Genomic DNA, 20,255 nt, shown 5'->3' with positions numbered 1-20,255 from the left:
GAACACAGACGTTATTTGCGGTGTGTGGTGCCAGGAGAAGATGTGTCATTTTAGCCCTGGTACTCAACATGGGCATTGAGGAGACAAGGCTCCAGACAGGGAGACCAGTCTGGAGGGGGTTAATAGAATAGTGTCAGCTATCCAAACGTAAGATTGCCTTTTTGAATTCAAGAGTTGTATTTATTTATCTAGTCATTAAATTGTTCGGTGAAAGCTACCATATTTAACATTTGTTGCCTGTCTTCAGGCCACCTGGGGATATCACAGCAATATCTGTCATTTAAACAAATTTGAGATTCTGAGGATTGTCTCACAATGTGAGGTCATCTTTTTTTTTTTTTTTAAGACTTTATTTATTGGGGCGTCTGGGTGGCTTAATTGGTTAAGTGGCTGCCTTTGGCTCAGGTCATGATCTCAGAGTCTTGGAATTGAGCTCTGCATTGGGCTCCCTGCTCAGTGGAGATTATGTTCTCTCTCTGTCCCTCCCCGCTTTGTGTGCTCTCTCTCACTCTCTGTCTCTCACAAATAAATAAAATAAATAAAATCTTAAAAAAAAACTTTATTTACTTGTCAGAGAGAGAATAAGCCGAGGGAGCATTAGGTGGAGGGAGAAACAGGTTCCCTGCTTGGTGGGGCTTGATCCCAGGACTCTGGGATCATGACCGGAGCCAAAGGCAGACACTTAACCAACTGAGCCCCTGAGGCATCCCCATGACAGCTCATCTTACTGATGGCTGTAATCAAGCATTTTTAGCTTTCTAATATAACTCCTTAAAGAATACACTTCACTTGGCTCTCCGTTTCCCCCTCTCCTTGCTCCTGACAACTGTAAGATGATCTTATTGCATATCTCTCATATGTCAACAGAAGAATCAATGGGTATTAATCACTAATCATATATAAGTGATTCTGGCCAAAAGGCTGGGAAGAGATCAGTTATAAATAGGATCTGGGTTTTGAATTTACTCTGAGCTTCCCTTGCTCCCATCTGCTCTACAAGTGTGATCAGATTGCTAGCTCCTTCAGACGTTCAGATGCCTTAAAAATTCTTGGTCCAAACAGACTGTTTTTTTTTTTTGTATTTCTTTCTCTCATTCAGATCTCAAAATTGTTGAAAAAGATGTGACGGGTCAATTTTCCAGGAGGAAATTTTTCAGGAGAAAAATATTTAACATCTACCTTCAATGCTTCTTAGCAATCTTTTAATTCTGTAGTTGAAGGATTCAGAGGCCTACGCACACATTCCTGGTTGATGGCACATTTTATTTTTGAGGCACACCCCTGTGGAAGGGTGTAGATACAATTTATTAATTGCAGTTGCTTTTTAGTGTTCTGTTGTGTGACTGTAGCATGATTTACTCATGTTTCCTGTTAAATATTTAGCCTAGCTGTTGCTTGGTGAATTGTTTCTTTTATTATGTAAGTTTCCCATATATTTTATAAATGCATGGCAGGTTCATAGCTAACAATGTGGATGGTGAAGCTGAGACTGTCTGGGTTTGAATCCCACCGATAGAATCTTGAGAGATTTACTGAGCCTAGCAGTGTCTTGGTTTACTCCTCCATAGATACTGGGAGTACCTACAGTCATTTCTCTCAGCACTTTCAAAGGTATTACCTCATTACCTTCTAGCATGTACTGTTCCGATAAGAAGTCTGTTGTAATTCCTAGGTAGATAATGTATCTTTTTTCCTATCGCGGCTTTTATAGTTGTCTTTTCATCCTTAATGTTGTTTCACTGTAATGTTTCTCTGTGTGGAATTTATTGTTCTATTTTTCCTGCTTGGTATGCAACATGCACGAGAACATATTTCCTCAACTCTGAAAACTTACCCACTTTATTTCTTCAAGTGTTTCTTCTTTGTCGTGCCCTTTATTCTTTTATTTTGGAACCACTCTGAGACATTTCTTCGAATCTCTCAATCTTATCTCAAGGCCTCTTTAGTTCTCATTATTTTTTGTATTGCCTTTCAGTACTGCATTCTGAATTAATTTCTCACTACTCTGTTTTCAGTTCACTGACTTTATCTTTGACTCTGTTGGGTCTAGAGTTTAATCCCATCTGTTGCAAATTTTATTTTAATGCTTGTTTTTTTATTTTTAAGATTTCTAATGTTCCTACTAAAAACAGGCCTACTTTGGTTTTATTTCTACTAGTTTTTGTTTTGTATTTTTTTCATTTTCAATTGAAGTTCCCACTTTAAAAATCCTACACATATTTACATATGTTTTTGTCAGACTACTGTTCTGTAGTATTAATTTTATATGGAAAGGTTTCAAATCTTGACTTTGTTGGATGCTTTTCTTTTTTTTTTTTGTAACAAGTTTTTTTTAGGTATTGATTGCCCATTTGTTTATTTTGATTGATAAAAACAAAACTACTAAGAAAATGAAAGTTGTAGGAGAATGGCATTGTTGAAAAAGGAAGACATTTTACTTTTATTTTATTATTTTTATTTGTTTATTTTTATTTATTTATTTTTTAAAGATTTTATTTATTTATTTGACAGAGAGAGATCACAGTAGGCAGAGAGGCAGGCAGAGAGAGAAAGAAGGGAAACAGGGCCCCTGCTGAGCAGAGAGCCCGATGCGGGACTTGATCCCAGGACCCTGAGATCATGACCTGAGCTGAAGGCAGCGGCTTAACCCACTGAGCCACCCAGGCGCCCCTATTTATTTATTTTTAAAAAGATTTTATTTCTTTCTTTGATGGAGAGAGAGCTTGCACAAGTGGGGGTGGGGAGTAGTAGGCAGAGGGAGAGGGAAAAGCACACTCCCTTCGAGCCAGGAGCCCTATGTGGGCTTTATTTTTTTTAAGATTTTACTTATTTGAGAGAGAGAGAGAGAGAGTGAGCACAAGCGGAGGGAGGGGCAGAGGTAGAAGCAGGCTCCCCACTGAGCAGGGAACCCTACATAGCACTTAACCCTATGTCCTGGGATCATGACCTGAACTGAAGGCAGGTGCTTAACTGACAGAGCCACTCAGGCTCCCCTATTTTATTTTTTTTTTTAAGGATTTTATTTTTAAGCAATCTCTACACCCAGCCTGGGGCTCAAACTCACAACCCTGAGATCAAGAGTCGCATGTTCCACTGACTGAACCAGCCAGGTGCCCTGAAAAAGGAGGAAACTTTAAAAGAATCAGTTGGTTTTAAGCTCCCAAATTTATTTGAAGTTCTAATATGCAGTGGCTTAATTTGGAAAAAAAAATGCATCGTGCCTATGAATATTCAGATGTAGTGATGTGCCACAAATGACTAGAAGATGGAAAGGAGGACTGGTGCAGTGCATTAAATAATAGGAAATAGCCCCTCTTCCTCCTCCGAGCTCGTCCAAGCCAGTGCATCCCACTGCTGTCGTCATGGCTGTGCTCATCCAGAATCTGCAGTTCCAGAAGCTGCAGAAATGGTACCGCGAGCACGGCTCTGACCTCAACTTGCGCTGTCTTTTCAAAGGGGACAAGGAACGCTTCAGCCACTTCAGCTTGAACCTGAACACCAGCCATGGGCATATTCTGGTGGATTACTCAAAAAACCTTGTGACTTACACTGTGATGCAGATGCTGGTGGACCTGGCCAAGTAGGGGCATGGAGGCTGCCCGGGATCGCATGTTCAGTGGCGAGAAGATCAACTTCACAGAGGAACGGGCAGTGCTGCACGTGGCCTTGCGAAACCGGTCAAACACACCCATTCTGGTGGATGGCAAGGATGTGATGCCAGAGGTCAACAGGGTCCTGGAGAAGATGAAGTCTTTCTGTCAGCGCGTCCGCAGTGGCGAATGGAAGGGGTACTCGGGCAAGCCCATCACGGACGTCATTAACATCGGCATTGGCGGCTCTGACCTGGGACCCCTCATGGTGACCGAAGCCCTTAAGCCGTACTCTTCAGGAGGTCCCTGGGTTTGGTTTGTCTCCAACATTGATGGGACCCACATTGCCAAAACTCTGGCCACCCTGAATCCTGAGTCGTCCCTGTTCATCATTGCCTCCAAGACCTTTACCACCCAGGAGACCATTACGAATGCAGAGATGGCAAAGGAGTGGTTTCTCCTGTCGGCCAAGGACCCTTCTGCAGTTGCAAAGCACTTTGTTGCCCTGTCTACCAACACGTCCAAAGTGAAGGAGTTTGGGATTGACCCTCAAAATATGTTCGAGTTCTGGGATTGGGTAGGAGGATGCTACTCGCTGTGGTCAGCCATTGGACTCTCCATTGCACTGCATGTGGGATTTGACAACTTTGAGCAGCTGCTCTCAGGGGCTCACTGGATGGACCAGCACTTCCGTATGATGCCCCTGGAGAAGAACGCGCGTGTCATCCTGGCCATGCTGGGCATCTGGTACATCAACTGCTTTGGGTGCGAGACGCAGGCCATGCTGCCCTACGACCAGTATCTGCACCGCTTTGCGGCCTATTTCCAGCAGGGCGACATGGAGTCCAACGGGAAGTATATCACCAAGTCTGGCACTCGCGTGGACCACCAAACAGGCCCCATTTTGTTGGGGGAGCCAGGGACCAATGGCCAGCATGCCTTCTACCAGCTCATCCACCAAGGCACCAAGATGATATCTTGTGACTTCCTCATCCCAGTCCAGACCCAGCACCCGATAAGGAAGGGTTTGCACCACAAGATCCTCCTGGCCAACTTTTTGGCCCAGACGGAGGCCCTGATGAAGGGGAAGTCGACAGAGGAGGCCCGGAAGGAGCTGCAGGCTGCAGGGACGAGTCCAGAGGCCTTGGAGAAGCTGTTGCCACACAAGGTCTTTGAAGGAAATCGCCCAACCAACTCCATTGTATTCACCAAGCTCACGCCATTCATTCTGGGAGCCTTGATTGCCATGCATGAGCTCAAGATCTTCGTTCAGGGTATCATCTGGGACATCAACAGCTTTGACCAGTGGGGGGTGGAGCTAGGAAAGCAGCTGGCCAAGAAAATCAAGCCCGAGCTTGACGGGAGTAGCCCAGTGACCTCTCATGACTCTTCCACCAATGGGCTAATCAACTTCATCAAGCAGGAGCGAGAGGCCAGAAGCCAATAAACTCATGCCCGGCTGTAGTCCCTGTTGTGACTGGTCCTTCTTGTCCCTCCTCACCAGAGATGCACTGCACGGTCCTGCCCAGAGCAGCCTCTGGTCGCGGGCTTGGCGCACAAGCCCTCTGGGGGAAGCTGGTCTGGAATTGCCACCCCGCCCTTCCATGTCCACGCGCCCTCCGTTTTACCATCGGCTCAAGTGTTTCAGTGCAGCTGACTTTTCTGACCACGTTCACTTTGTTCATGTACCAGATAGAAAAATAAAGATGCCAGAAAGGAAAAAAAAATAATAATAGGGAATATTATGCTACAGGAATTACAACATCTGAACTCAACTGTTGTTTTTCTAGTTATAAACACATTATTGTTTCTTGGGTTAGGAGAAAATTCAAAAGTTTTTTCTTCTGTAGACACCTTCGGGGTGCTGCAGGAACTCAATATTTTGATGTTCGCCTTCCACTTCTAACATCGGAGAACCATTTTGCCCTTCCACCGTCAAAGAAATGTAAGGGTTGTTTTCCTCATGCGTGGCTTGGCATCTTCTCTCATTCCATCTTTGTTTATTTTTTAATCTTTCTCAAAGTTATAACGTACATAAGAATCAGCCACTTCTCTAGTTTCATTGAAAAACAGGAGCTCCCAGTCCTTCCTTTCTTCTTCTTTTCCACAGAGGCAACCATTTTCACTTCCTAGCTAGTTATTTTGGTATTTACATCTATGTCTGTAAATACTATAATGGAATGGTTACTTCTTGGTTATCTTTTCAGCATGGGCATTTTCTACTGGTTCTCCACCATGATCAATAATAATGGCAATCACTCCTAACACTTAGTATTTGCCAGGCAGTTCTCTAGGTACTCCCCATATATTAATTTCTTGAATGGTCATAATCACTCTGGGAAGTGGGTATGATTACTAATGCTGTCTTACAGATGAGGAGACTAAAGCACAGAAAGATTTAGTAATTTGCCCAAGGTCCTACATGCCAGAAATGACTGAGTTGGAATTCAAAGCCTCATGATCTGGCTCTACAGTTTATGCCCTTAACTACTGTGCTCTGCCAGCGCCGGGAGTAAGGAGTGAGCTTTCTTCTTCTGCTCCGCTATCTGTATTCACCTCTCCACCCCCTCTTCTCCACACACAATTATATTGTAATTTTGCTTAGGTTAATTGTCAGTTTTTACACATGGATTGGAGCCTCACCAGCTGACCTGCAGACTCAGAGCCTAGAGGGGAGTCATCTCTGCTAATCCACAGACATGTGAACAAGAATAAAAATGCATATCATGGGGCACCTCAGAGGCTCAGTTGGTTAAGTGTCCCACTCTTGGTTTCAGCTCAAGTCATGATCTCAGGGTTGTGAGACTGAGCCCGGTGTCAGACTCCACACCTAGAGCTTAAGATTCTCTCTTCCTTTCCCTGTGCCTCTCCACCCACTGCCCCCCCACCCCAAATGCATATTGTGTATGCAAGAGCCTGTGGTTGTTCATTATGCAGTAAAAGCTGGTTAAGCCAACATGCTGAAATGACTTTATTCTACTTCCATGCTTTATTGATAATTTGAGTATAATTATCTCAGTTGGGAGAAAATTTCAGAATCTGAATGCATTGCTTCATTGTTTCCAATCAGTATTTGAGAAATCCAAAGCCATTCTGATTTCTGATCTTTTTTTTTTAATCTTTTTTTTTTAAGATTTTATTTATTTATCAGAGAGAGAGAGGGGGAGAGAGCGAGCACAGGTAGACAGAATGGCAGGCAGAGGCAGAGGGAGAAGCAGGCTCCCCGCCGAGCAAGGAGCCTGATGCGGGACTTGATTCCAGGACGCCGGGATCACGACCCAAGCCGAAGGCAGCTGCTCAACCAACTAGCCACCCAGGCGTCCCTGATTTCTGATCTTTTATGTTTGATGTATTTATTTATCTTCGTGAAATCTTCATCTTGTCCCTACTATTCTGAAAGTTTTCATTACTGTGGTTTGGTATGGGTCTGTCTTCATATGGCATTAGGAAGCATTTTCCATCAAGAAACTCGTGTCCTTTAGTCATGGGAAATTTCCTTGAATTATTTCGTTGCTGAGTATTTCCCCACCATCCCTGCCCACCCCTGAAAGTCCATTATTAAGATATGGTACCTCCTAGATTGGTACTCTTATTAAAAAACTTTTTTTTTTTTTTTTTGCTTTATTTCTGTATCTTTGATTTTCTTGGTCTATTTTTTTGGGGGAGGTTTTCCCGATTTTTATTTATTTATTATTTTATTATTATTATTATTATTTTTTTATTTAGTCAGAGAGAGAGAGCGAGAGTGAGCACAGGCAGACAGAGTGGCAGGCAGAGTCAGAGGGAGAAGCAGGCTCCCCGCGGAGCAAGGAGCCCGATGCGGGACTCGATCCCAGGACGCCGGGATCATGACCTGAGCCGAAGGCAGCTGCTCAACCAACTGAGCCACCCAGGCATCCCGGTTTTCCCGATTTTTAAATCCATTTATTCTTCTGGGATTTTCATTTTTGCTATTATATTTAGAATTTTTTTTTTTTTAAGATTTTACTTTTAAGTAATCTCTGCACCCAACATGGAACTTAAACCAGCAACACTGAGATCAAGAGCTGTATACTCCACTGACAGACAGCCAGGCACCCCTAGAAAATTTTCAGTAGTTCTTATTGTTCTCTGAATTTTCCATTTGAAATAACATCCTGTTTTGTGGGTGAAGTATCTTTTCTAGTCTCTTTATGGATATTCCTGTTAACTTTTAAAACCTCTCTCCTTGCACAAACTATTTCCTCTAAGTTGATTTTTACCTGTTTCTTACTTTTTCCTATTTATTTATTTATATTTAAGTATAGTTGACAACAGGAAGTTACATTAGTTTCAGGTGTTCAACACAGTGGTTCAGCAGCTCTATATGGGATGCTCTTCTCACTACAAATGCAATTACCATCTGTCACCATACAATGCTGTTACAATACCACTGACTGTATTTTCTATCCTGTACCTCTCATCCCTCTGACTTATTCATTCCATAAATGGAAGCCTGTATCTCCCACTCTCCTTCATTCATTTTGCCCAACCCCTCTGGCAACCATCAGTTTGTTCTCTATACTTCTGGGTCTATTTCTGCTTTTTGTTTGTTTGTTTCGTTTTTTTAGATTACACAGATAAGAGAAATAATTCGGTGTTTGTCTTTCTCTGACGGACTTATTTCACTTAGCATGCATAATACCCTCTAGGTCTACCTGTGTTGTTGCAAATGGCAAAATCTCATTCTTTTTTATGGCTGAGCAATATTTCATTTTCTATATATACCACCTCTTCCTTATCTGTTCATTTATGAGTGGGCACTTGGGCAGCTTGCTTATCTTGGCTATTGTAAGTAATGCTGCTGTAATCATAGGGGTGTGTATATCTTTTTGAACTACTATTTTCCTTTACTATCCAGTAGTGGAATTACTAGATCATATGATATTTCTATTTTTAATTTTTTTGAGGAGTTTCCATACTATTTTTCACAGTGGCTGTGCCAATTTGTATTCCTGGTTTGTTTCATTTTCTTAGTTTTTGGTCTCCCTCCACTTTGCCTCATGTCTTTAGTTCAAGACAGTCTGTTTTATTCTCTCCAGAGAGTAAACTTCAACTTTTTGACTCGGATGTGGAACAGGTAGCTTAATAGCTTTGTAGAGTGAAGGAGAGGATTTTAGTACTTGGTTTCTTTTTTTAGCAGACTTTCAAACAATCCACTGTATTGTGCCCCAATCCAGGGGCACCTGGCTGGCTAAGTAGATAGATGTGACTCTCAATCTTGGGGTTGTGTATTCAAGCTCCACATTGGGTGTAGAGCTTATTTTTTTTTTAAGGTTTTGTTTATTTATTAGAGAGAGCACAAGCACAGTGAGGGGCAGAGAGAGAGGGAGAGGGAGAAATTTCAAGTGGACTCTGCACTGAGTGCAGAGCCTGATGTGGGGCTCAGTCTCATGATCCTGAGATCATGACCTGAGCCAAAACCAGGAGTTGGGCACTTAATTGACTGAGCCACCCAAGCGCCCCTGGAGAGCTAAGTTTAAAAACAAACAAACTGTGACTCTTATATTTGTTTTTTTTTTAAAGATTTTATTTATTTATTTGACAGACAGAGAGGCAGCCAGAGAGAGGAGGGAAGCAGGCTCCCTGTTGAGTAGTGAGCCCAATGCGGGGCTCGATCCCAGGACAGGTCTTCACAGACAGACCTATCTTCCCCTCCGTCCTTGGACTGTACAAGCAGAAACTGCACTGCCTTCCACCCAAGGCTCTGTCCATCTGACCTGGTCATGCCAGACCTCTCTGAGGATGACTCTTACATCTTCACACTCTTTCTCTCCATTGGCTCCACTCTCCCATCCTAGAAGAAACTTCTCTGAAGTCAGCTTGCCCCCCACATCACTATGTCGTATTTTTTCCTTTCCTTCCCTGCTAAATTTCTCAAGTTGCTTCAGTATCTTCACCATTCATCAATTTCTACTCTTGTGTAATCTGGTTTAAACTGGTCCCGTTTGCTCCAGTTACTCCTGCCACGTGGGAAGTACCTCAAACAGAGTAGCTTAAAACAACCATCATTTTATTTTGTTCACAATTTTGTGAGTCAGCAATTTGAGGAGGGCTTAGCCGTGCAGTTCTTCTTTGGGTCTTTCACAGTTGCAAGAGGGTGTTGGCTGGGGATGAAGGCTTGGTTGGGCAGGCATCCAGAATGGCTCACTCACATGGCCGGCAGTTGCTGCTGACTGTTGTCTGAAAGCTCAGCTGGGTCTGTCTATTGGAACACGTCCACATGGTCTCTCCAGCATGGCAGGTAGGCTCAGGATAATCATGGTAGCCAGCTTCCCCCAGAGAAAGTGTTGGCCGGAGGTCCAGGAAGATGCTACATGGTCTTTCCCTGCAGCACCAGAAGTCACACAGCGTTTACTTATACTGTTCTGTACTGACTGAACCATCATCATCCTACCCAGATCCATGGGGAGGGGACATAGACTCCATTTCTCAATGAGAGGAGTGTCAAAGAATTTTGGGACTATGTTTTAAAACTGCCACAGTTCACCTTTTGGTCGTAGATTATTTGCATTTTTCCTACATGCAGAATACTTGTTCTTTCCCATTATAGCATCAGGGTCTGGGTCAGGATCTTGTCATTGAAGTCAGGTCCCCAAGCAGAAGAGGCCTTTTGAATGAGGTTCCTTGAGTATAGTTCCTCTCAATATGAAGATCTGTGATTTGCTTTCCATTCACCTAAACTAAAATGTCAAGTATGGGTTAATTGTATTGACACTACTATCAGAAAAATAAATGGAAGGTTGTGCCTGGGTGGCTCAGACAGTTAGGCATCAGACTCTTGATTTGGCTCAAGTCATGATCTCAGGGTTGTGAGATCAAGCTCTGTGTGTGGTTCCACTCTGAGTGTGGGGCCTTTAGGATTCCTTTTCTTCTTCTGCCCCTCTGCCCTGCTCACACTCTCTTGCTCTTTCTCTCTCTCTCAAAACAAAAAAACAAAAAACAAAAGAAAATGTGAGGCACACATTAGTCACTGGGATGTAGCCATTCTGAAATCCATCTGGATACATGTTTTTAGTCCCCTATTTAGAGCTGAGTCCTATTTTCTGGAAGTTATTGCTGTGGCTTTGGCTGGCTCTTTGGATTCCTAGTTCACTGCTCAAAGTCATTATTCCTTTTTCCTTTAAAAAGTGGCCCATGTTTGGGACACCTGGGTGAATTAGTTGGTTAAATGTCTGGCTCTTGATTTCAGCTCAGGTCATGATCTTAGGGCTGTGAGATCAAGCCCTGTGTTGGGTTCCGTGCTGGGTGTGGAGCCTGCCTGAAATTCTCTCTCTTTCTACCCCTCCCCTCATTTCCCTCTCTAAAAATAAAATAACCGAAAAGTTGGTGGATGGGATGCCTAAAAGCCTCTTTTATTTTTTTAAAATTTAAATTCAGTTAATTAACATATAATCTATTATTAGTTTCAGAGATAGAGGACAGTGATTCATCAATTGTATATAATACCTAGTGCTCATTGTATCACGTGCTCTCCTAATGTCCATCACCCAGTTATTTCATTCCTACACCCCCTACCTTCTAGTAACCCTCAGTTTGAGGGATAAAGAGTCTCTTATGGTTTGTCTCCCTCTCTGTTTTGTTTTATTTTTTCCTCTCTTCCCCTTGATCCTCTGTTTTGTTTCTTAAATTCCACATATGAGTGGAGCATATGGTAACTGTCTTTCTCTGACTTATCTCACTTATCACAATACCCTCTAGTTCCATCTTCATTCATTCATTGGAAATGGCAAGATTTTGGTGGTTGAGTGGAATTCCACTGTATATATATATGTACCAACTCTTCTTTACCCATCATCTGTCAGTGGACATCTGGGCTCTTTCCATCGTTTAGCTCTTGTGGATAATGCTGCTATAAACACTGACATGCACGTGCCCCTTCAGATCATGATATTTATGCCTTTGATGTAAGTCCCTAGTAGTGCAATTGCTGGGTCATAGGGCAGCTCTATTTTCAACTTTTTGAGGAATCTCCATACTGTTTTCCAGAATGGCTACACCAGCTTGCATTCCTACCAACAGTGTAGGAGGTTCCTTTTTCTCTGCATCATTGCCAACATCTGTCATTTCCTGAGTGATTAATTTTAGCCATTCTGACTGGTGTGAGGTTGTGCCTCATTGTGGAAAAAGCCTCTCTTCATTTTGTACTGTCTCTGTCCCTTCAAGTCAAAGCTGATACAATTCCTTTGTATCAATTCATAATCCACTGCATTAGACAAAAGACATGTCCTCAAATCTCTTCAAGATAAGTCCTCTCTACCTTGGGCTATCTGTAAGTTTTCTGAGTGAGATAGTGCCTTTATGGTTCCTACAATCTCTATTTTTTAGAAAATACAGCCTACAGGCAAAACCTTACAATCCTTAATAGATTGTATGTCTTAAAGGGTCAGTGAAAGCACCATTTAAAAACTTCCTGAGGTCTCAACAAAGCATGTTGTAGTCACACACTTGGCCTCATTTTTACCCGAAGATGTTTTCCCATCAGTGTCCTGGGCTTAATATTTTCTGTGATGTCCTTTCCTACTTTGAGAATTTTCTGGTAAGAGATATAGAGATTAGAACTAGTTTTATTTTTGAACCAGAAAGTTCTAGTTCTTTTATATTTTCTGTAAATTCTGCTTGAAATGGAATAGTACCTTTTTTCCTTTTAGATAATTTTCTCTGTCTAGACCTTATGATACCCAGGTTTTTAATTTTTTTTTTAATATTCTGCTTGGAAACTTCCTTAGCCAGATTAATCAGCTCATCAAATATGTTTTTGATTTTCCACATTAGTACAGGTGAAAGTTTGCTAAACCATTGGCCATTTTATTACAAGAGTCTGCTTTCCTTTTGTTTCCAATAACATTTCCCTCATTTTCCTTTAAGCCATCACTGACAGCCTCCTTAAGGTACATCTCACTTTCACTAGGTCTCCTCAGAGCCTTTACACGTCACATGGTTCCAGTCCCAAAGCCAGTACCACCTGCCTAAAGTACTTCACTTCCGGTGCCAAAATCTGTTCATCATTTTTGCTGTGTAACAAATTACCCTCCAAACCTAGCAACCTAAAACACCAACCATTTAACTCTGCACATGATTTTGTAGAATGAGAGTTGGGGAAGGGCTGGATGGCAGCTCCTGCTTGGGGTCTCTAATGTAGCTGCCATCTGATACCTGCTGGGGCTACCACCATCCAAAGGCTTTGACAGGGCGGATGTCCACAGTGACTGACTCAGGTGGCTGCTGGGAGATGCTGGCTGGCTGTCAGGTGGAGGTTCTTACCTGTCACCTGGGGCACTCACTCATGGCTCCCAGCACAGCAGCCTCAGCATGGTTGAATTTCCACATGGGGTCTGGTTTCACCCAAAGTGAGCACCCCAAGGAGACCAGCTTCAATTGCACAGCATTTTCCAACCTACTTTCAGAAGCCATGTAGTATCTCTTCTGCTATATATACTCTATTCATCAGAGCAGTCATAAGCCAGCCCAGGTTCAAGGGGAAGGGGCATAGATACACCTGTCATGGGAAAAATGCAAAAAAAATGGGAGGGGGCATGTTTGAAAAATTGCCGCACCATCCTACTGAGACTTTGTTCAAACGTTAGCAATAACTTTCTCATCAATAAGTGCAGCAACTTCTTCATAGTCCTCATTCCACTCAACTAGGGCACTTGCAACTTACTTGAAATTTACTTCTCTTTCTTGGGCTATTTCCACAGTTACCTTCTCACTGTTCCCATAACTCCTTTGAATTTCACCCCTTCCCCCAAAGATTATCTCTTTTCTCTTGCCCCTTAGATGCAGGCCCTATCCTAAGCTGGCATCTCCTGCCACTCAGGTAGCTCCCTTGAGCTCTGGAGGTGTATTTTTGTCTGCTCAGTACTCCTTTCTTTGAGGAGAGATAGCCCTTTCCATTGTAGTGATGAACAGTTGTAGTCTTTGTTAGAAACAGAATTCCATTCACACAGATCGATGGAGGAGATTTTAAAGAAGGGAGAGGTGTTGGCAGGGCTGAGAGAACCAACAGCAAGAAGCCGGTCTCATCCCTCAGTCTGAAGGAGAAAGAGGAAACAATGTTATGTTATGACCAGTACCCAGCGAGAGCTCCAGTTTTATAAAATCAGTGCTCAGCAATAGCTGTAGAGAGAGAGATCTGCTTACATTTTGCAACCTGAAGCAAGCAGGGAGCAGGGAAGAAATACTCTCACCTTTCTCTGCAGCTCTATGGGTGCCTCCCAGTGCCTCCTGCTGACCACGCCCACCTGGAAGCCAGCTGGCAAGGGCATCTGGGTGATGCAGTCATCGCAGTCAGCAACTGCTGCCCTGAACAGGACAGGCGAGGATGGAGACCTGATCTAGGAGATGGTAAATGGACAGTAACTACCAGCACATTTGACTTGGGTTTGGCCAAGGAGAGTTCTCTATCCTCTTTGCCTTATGGTTGGTTAAGTGTTGGGCATGTGATCTAAACTCAGCTAAATAGAATCATACCTGTGTCTTTTCCTCATGTTGTCAGGTTCTCTGGGACAGGGACTCTGAGGACCTTGGAAGCCTGGAGCTGTCAGGGAACAACTTGTTGACAGATGGCTGGAATCCATATGTGAATCAAGACAAACAGAAGCAAGTTGAGCTGAAAGGGGGGTGGTAAAGAGAAACAAAAGTATTTTAGGAATAGAACACAGCATTCTCTTTCTGGGCATGTATTGAACTTATTACTTGCTCAGTCAAGGAGAACTGTGTTGCACCGTTTTTCAGAACCAAGCAAGCACTGTTCTTGTTGACAGTTGTGAGAAGCTTGGATTTTTGGGCTGCACTGACTTGTAAGTGAATTGTTGCTAATTTTCAGAAGTGGGGTGTGGTGCTGAAGTGAGGCTCTCACTGAAGGGTAGAGATGGCTTTAGAGCTTTTTGTGGGGTCCCGTGTTCATGACTTGGAACTACGGTTAAATAAAACATCCTTTTTTCTTTTTTGAACTTACAGAATCAGAATTTTTCCCCCTTAGAATGCAGAGGATGTTTTTTAATTCAGCCACACTTGTGCCTTGGATTTCCCTGTAGTGTATTCTAATAGATTTCTCTTCCCCTTTTATTTTTAAAAGCTGGTTGAGTAGGTTTCTGTTTCTTTCAACCTGAAGACCAGTCTATCACCCATTCTCATGGCTTTCTATATCCCTTCTGAAATGATGACCCCAAATTTACATTTTTTTTAAAAATTTATTTTTTTATTTGGGAGAGAGTGAGTGAGGGGCTGGTAGGGGCAAAGGGAGAGGGCGAGAGAAACTTAAGCAGACTCCACACCAAGTGCAGAGCCCAACGTGGGGCTCCATTTCATGTCTAAGATCATGACCTGAGCCGAAACTAAGAATCGGATGCTTAACTGACTGCATCACCCAGACTCCTTTTCAAATCTACATTTTTAAAATTTAAATTCAATTAATTAACATATAGTATATTATTAGTTTCAGAGGTAGAGTTCAGTGATTCCTTAGTCTTGTATAATACCCAGTGCTCATCACATCATGTGCCCTCCTAAATGCCCATTACCCAGCTATCCCATCCCCTACACCCTCTCCTCCAGCAACCCTCAGTTTGTTTCCTATAGTTATAGGAACCCTCAGTTTGTTTCCTATAGTTATGGTTTGTCTTCCTTTCTGATTTTGTCTTGTTTTATTTTTCCCTCCCTTCCTCTATGTTCCTCTGTTTTGTTTCTTTTTTTTTTTTTTTTTAGGATTTTATTTATTTATTTGACAGACAGAGATCACAAGTAGGCAGAGAGGCAGGTAGAGAGAGAGGAGGAAGCAGGCTCCCTGCCAAGCAGAGAGCCCGATGCGGAACTCGATCCCAGGACCCTGAGATCATGACCTGAGCCGAAGGCAGAGGCTTAACCCACTGAGCCACCCGGGAGCCCCTTTGTTTTGTTTCTTAAATTTTACATGTGAGTGAAATCATATAATTGTCTTTCTCTGATTGACTTGTTTCATCTAGCATAATACCCTCTAGCATTGCAAATGGCAAGATTTCATTTTTTTGATGGCTGGGTATTGTTCCGTTGTATATTTCAAGTCTACATTTTAAATACGACCTTGTCTCTTGAGCTCTCTTGATGTGTCTTCAGTTTCCCGCTCTAAACATCTCTATTTGGTTATTTCTTGCATTTCCAGCTGGACAGTCCAAGTTTGAATTTATTTTCCTTCCCCCAAACCTTCCCTTTCCTTCTAGAGTCTGTATTTTAGCTAATCCAGTTATCCAGACAGTGATCTCAAGAGTTGTTGTTGACTTCTACCTCTCCCTTTCCTCCTGCCTACCTCTATCCCACCGGTCGTTAAATCCTATTGATATTGTGTGACTTTTCTCACTTTGAAACTTTATAGTGGATAGATAATATACTCACACTGTTGAAACTCTAAAGTATAAAGCTTGATAGTTTTCTTTCTGTCCTGTTCCTTGTGCATGTAGGTCCCCTTCTAGGAGATAGCCAATGCTATCAGTTTCTTGTAGTCTTTGAGAGATAATATGAATACACGTATAAACATTCTTTTCCTCCTTTTCGCATGACCAGTACTATACACATTATATTGTGTATCTTGGTCTTTGCACTTAGCAATACATTGTGGAGATCATTCCTTATAAGTAACTTGAGAAAAATGACTGTGTAGTATTCCGTGGTATGGATGCACTTACATTTACTAACAAATCCCCCATGACAGGGGATTCTATAGGTTTCTCTCTGGTGGGCGGAGTTGTGCTGAATCTGACTCATGGTAATGATATTGCCTGTGGTTACTCAGCTAACAAGAGGGAAGAACCCAGTGTCACCAACACTCCAAAAGAACATTGAGGGGTCGATCCACAGCAGTTGGGTTCAAAAGCTGGGGTCCTGGACTGAGGGACCTTTCCTAGACAGGGCCTGGACATTTTGAGGCAAAAATCATTTTGTAATAAGATTTTCCTTGGGTCTCAGACTATCTTCTGAATTAGTGGAAGCCTGTTGGCCTCCTATAATGCTGGTAGCCTGGCAGAAATGTGGCAGTTTGAATTTGCATCCCAATGCTATGTTTGAAATGTGTGTAAGTACGTGACTAGCATTAAGCAATGTGTTTTATTTATTTATTTGTTTTTTAAAGCAGTATGCTCAAACTCATGACCTGAGGTCGAGACCTGAGCTGAGATCAAGAATCGGGTGCTTTGGCCGCCTGGGTGGCTCAGTGGGTTAAGCTGCTGCCTTTGGCTCAGGTCATGATCCCAGGGTCCTGGGATGGAGCCCCAAATGGGGCTCTCTGCTCAGCAGGGAGCCTGCTTCCTCCTTTCTCTCTGCCTGCCTCTCTGCCCACTTGTGATCTCTGTCAAATAAATAAATAAAACCAAGAATCAGATGCTTAACCTACTGGGCCACCCAGGTGCCCTGAGAAATATGTGCTTTTAAGGACTCAGTTCCTGAATGTCTGGTTGCCCCCACTGTGTTTAAGCTGCCAGGCCCCTGTCTTCTTGACTCTTTCTCATAATGGCCAATCCATACCAACTGAGCCTTTAATCGGGTTGGGGAGGGCTGGCAGCCTCTCCACAGAAAAAACCCAAGGTGGCAGGCATGCCCGGCTCATGTGGGTGCTGATGCTTGTGCTGGCAGGGCCTGCCCCTTCTTAGACCTAACCGGAAAAGGCACATGTCTAAACCGGGAACACCTACCTCTTCTCTGTGGGCAGCAGCTGTGGAGGTCCAGTGGGGAGAAGTAATCACTCCTCACCCCCTTCTTTGGCTTGGATTCCAGTTCTTCACTTTCCAGTTGGGTCTGGGGAAGCACAAGAAGTAGCATTAATGCTTGGTCTGTCCCTATTGTAAAACCTGTTCCATCTAGAAGGGAAAGAAGCTGCTTCGCCCTGCTGTTGGTCTCTGTTGGATTAGTACAGGTGAGCGGTATCTTATTTTTCTTATTTCCTACCATGCATCAAAATTTTGGCATGTCAGGTCATGCCAAAGATTTATCTATTTAAAAAGATTTTTAAAAATATTTATTTATTAAATAAATATTTATTAATTAGATATATATTTTATTTTTTAAAACAAATTTTTAAATAAAGATTTTTAAAAAGATTTATTTATTTTTAAAATAAGATTTATTTATTTTAGATCTTTCATTATTATTTATTATTTTTTTAATATTTTTAAATTTTTATAGCAATTTTGATATTTATTTATTTATTTATATTAATTAAAAAATTTTTTTATAAACATGTAATGTATTTTTATCCCCAGGGGTACAGGTCTGTGAATCGCCAGGTTTACACATTTCACAGCACTCACCATAGCACATACAAAATGTCCATATCCCCACAACCCTCTCCCTCCCCGCCTCCCCCCAGCAACCCTCAATCTGTTTTTTGAGATTAGGTCTTTTATGGTTTGTCTCCCTCCAAATGCCATCTTCTTTACTTTTTCTTTTCCTACCCCCCAACCCCCCATATTGCATCTTTGCTTATTTATATCAGGGAGATCATTTGATAGTTGTCTTTCTCCGCTTGACTTATTTCACTAAGCATACTACCCTCTAGTTCCATCCACATCGTCGCAAATGGTAAGATTTCATTTCTTTTGATGGCTGCATAGTATTCCATTGTATATATATACCATATCTTCTTTATCCACTCATCTGTTGATGGACATCTAGGTTCTTTCCATAATTTGGCTATTGTGGACATTGCTGCTATAAACATTCGGGTGCACGTGCCCCTTCGGAGCACCACGTTTGTATCTTTAGGGTATATACCCAGTAGAGCAATCACTGGGTCATAGGGTAGCTCTATTTTCAGATTTTTGAGGAACCTCCACACTGTTTTACAGAGTGGTTGCAACAGCTTGCATTCCCACCAACAGTGTAGGAGGGTTCCCCTTTCTCCGCATCCTCGCCAGCATCTGTCATTTCCTGACTTGTTTTAGCCATTCTGACTGGCGTGAGGTGGTATTTCATTGTGGTTTTGATTTATTTTATTTCCCTGATGCTGAGTGATGTGGAGCATTTTTTCATGTGTCTGTTGGCCATCTGGATGTCTTCTTTGCAGAAATGTCTGTTCCTGTCCTCTGCCTACTTCTTGATTGGGTTATTTGTTCTTTGGGTATTGAGTTTGCTAAGCTCTTTATAGATTTTGGACACTAGCCCTTTATCTGATATGTCATTTGCAAATATCTTCTCCCATTCTGTCAGTTGTCTTTTTGTTTTGTTAACTGTTTCCTTTGCTGTGCAAATGCTTTTGATCTTGATGAAATCCCAGTAGGTTTTTTTGCCCTTGCTTCTGTTGCCTTTGGCTATGTTCCTCGGAAGAAGTTGCTGCGGCTGAGGTCAAAGAGGTTGCTGCCTGTGTTCTCCTCAAGGATTTTGATGGATTCCTTTCTCACATTAAGGTCCTTCATCCCTTTTGAGTCCATTTTCGTGTGTGGTGTAAGGAAATGGTCCAATTTCATTTTTCTGCATGCAGCTGTCCAATTTTCCCAGCCCCATTTGTTGAAGAGGCTGTCTTTTTTCCATTGGACATTCCTTCCTGCTTTGTCAAAGATTAGTTGACCATAGAGTTAAGGGTCTATTTCTGCGCTCTTTATTCTGTTCCATTGATCTATATGTCTGTTTTTGTGCCAGTACCATACTGTCTTGATGATGATAGCTTTGTAATAGAGCTTGAAGTCTGGAATTGTGATGTCACCAACTTTGGCTTTCTTTTTCAATATTTCTTTGGCTATTCGAGGTCTTTTCTGATTCCATATAAATTTTAGGATTATTTGTTCTATTTCTTTGAAAAAACTGGATGGGATTTTGATAGGGATTGCATTAAATGTGTAGATTGCTTTAGGCAGCATAGACATTTTCACAATATTTGTTCTTCCAATCCATGAGCATGGAACATTTTTCCATTTCTTTGTGTCTTCCTCAATTTCTTTCATGGGTACTTTATAGTTTTCTGAGTATAGATTCTTTGCCTCTTTGGTCAGGTTTATTCCTAGGTATCTTATGGTTTTGGGTGCAATTGTAAATGGGATTGACTCCTTAATTTCTCTTTCTTCTGTCTTGTTGTTGGTGGAAAGAAATGCAACTGATTTCTGTGCATTGACTTTATATCCTGACACTTTACTGAATTCCTGTACAAGTTCTAGCAGTTTTGGAGTGGAGTCTTTTGGGTTTTCCACATATAGTATCATATCATCTGCAAAGACTGATAGTTTGACTTCTTTGCTGATTTGGATGCCTTTAATTTCTTTTTGTTGTCTGATTGCCAAGGCTAGGACTTCTAGTACTATGTTGAATAGTAGTGGTGACAACGGACATCCTTGCCGTGTTCCTGACCTTAGTGGAAAAGGTTTCAGTTTTTCTCCATTGAGAATGATATTTGCAGTGGGTTTTTCATAGATGACTTTGATAATATTGAGGTATGTGCCCTCTGTCCCTACACTTTGAAGTTTTAATCAGGAAGGGATGCTGCACTTTGTCAAATGCTTTTTCAGCGTCTATTTAGAGTATCATATGGTTCTTCTTTCTTTTATTAATGTATTGTATCACACTGATTCATTAGTGGATGTTGAACCAACCTCGCAGCCCTGGAATAAATCCCACTTGGTCGTGGTGAATAATCCTTTTAATGTACTGTTGGATCCTATTGGCTAGTATTTTGGTGAGAATTTTCAC

The 20,255-nt window shown here is 42.1% G+C and overlaps 1 protein-coding gene and 1 long non-coding RNA gene across 2 annotated transcripts in view; both read left to right on the top strand.

Annotated features, from left to right (window-relative positions):
* LOC132002511 (uncharacterized) overlaps positions 1-20,255 on the top strand; it is a 229,634-nt gene that overhangs the window by 42,929 nt on the left and 166,450 nt on the right. The window lies entirely within an intron of this gene.
* LOC132002964 (glucose-6-phosphate isomerase-like) lies at positions 3,348-5,301 on the top strand. The gene is given in 2 exon segments (XM_059378243.1): positions 3,348-3,580; positions 3,582-5,301. Coding segments are annotated over 2 exon segments (1,674 nt in total). The 5' UTR covers positions 3,348-3,362; the 3' UTR covers positions 5,038-5,301.

The sequence above is a fragment of the Mustela nigripes genome, chromosome 15 (genome assembly GCF_022355385.1).
Source record: "Mustela nigripes isolate SB6536 chromosome 15, MUSNIG.SB6536, whole genome shotgun sequence".
NCBI classification, from domain to species: domain Eukaryota; kingdom Metazoa; phylum Chordata; class Mammalia; order Carnivora; family Mustelidae; genus Mustela; species Mustela nigripes.
Note: the sequence above shows the minus strand (reverse complement) of the source record. Positions and strands in the feature narration are given on the sequence as shown.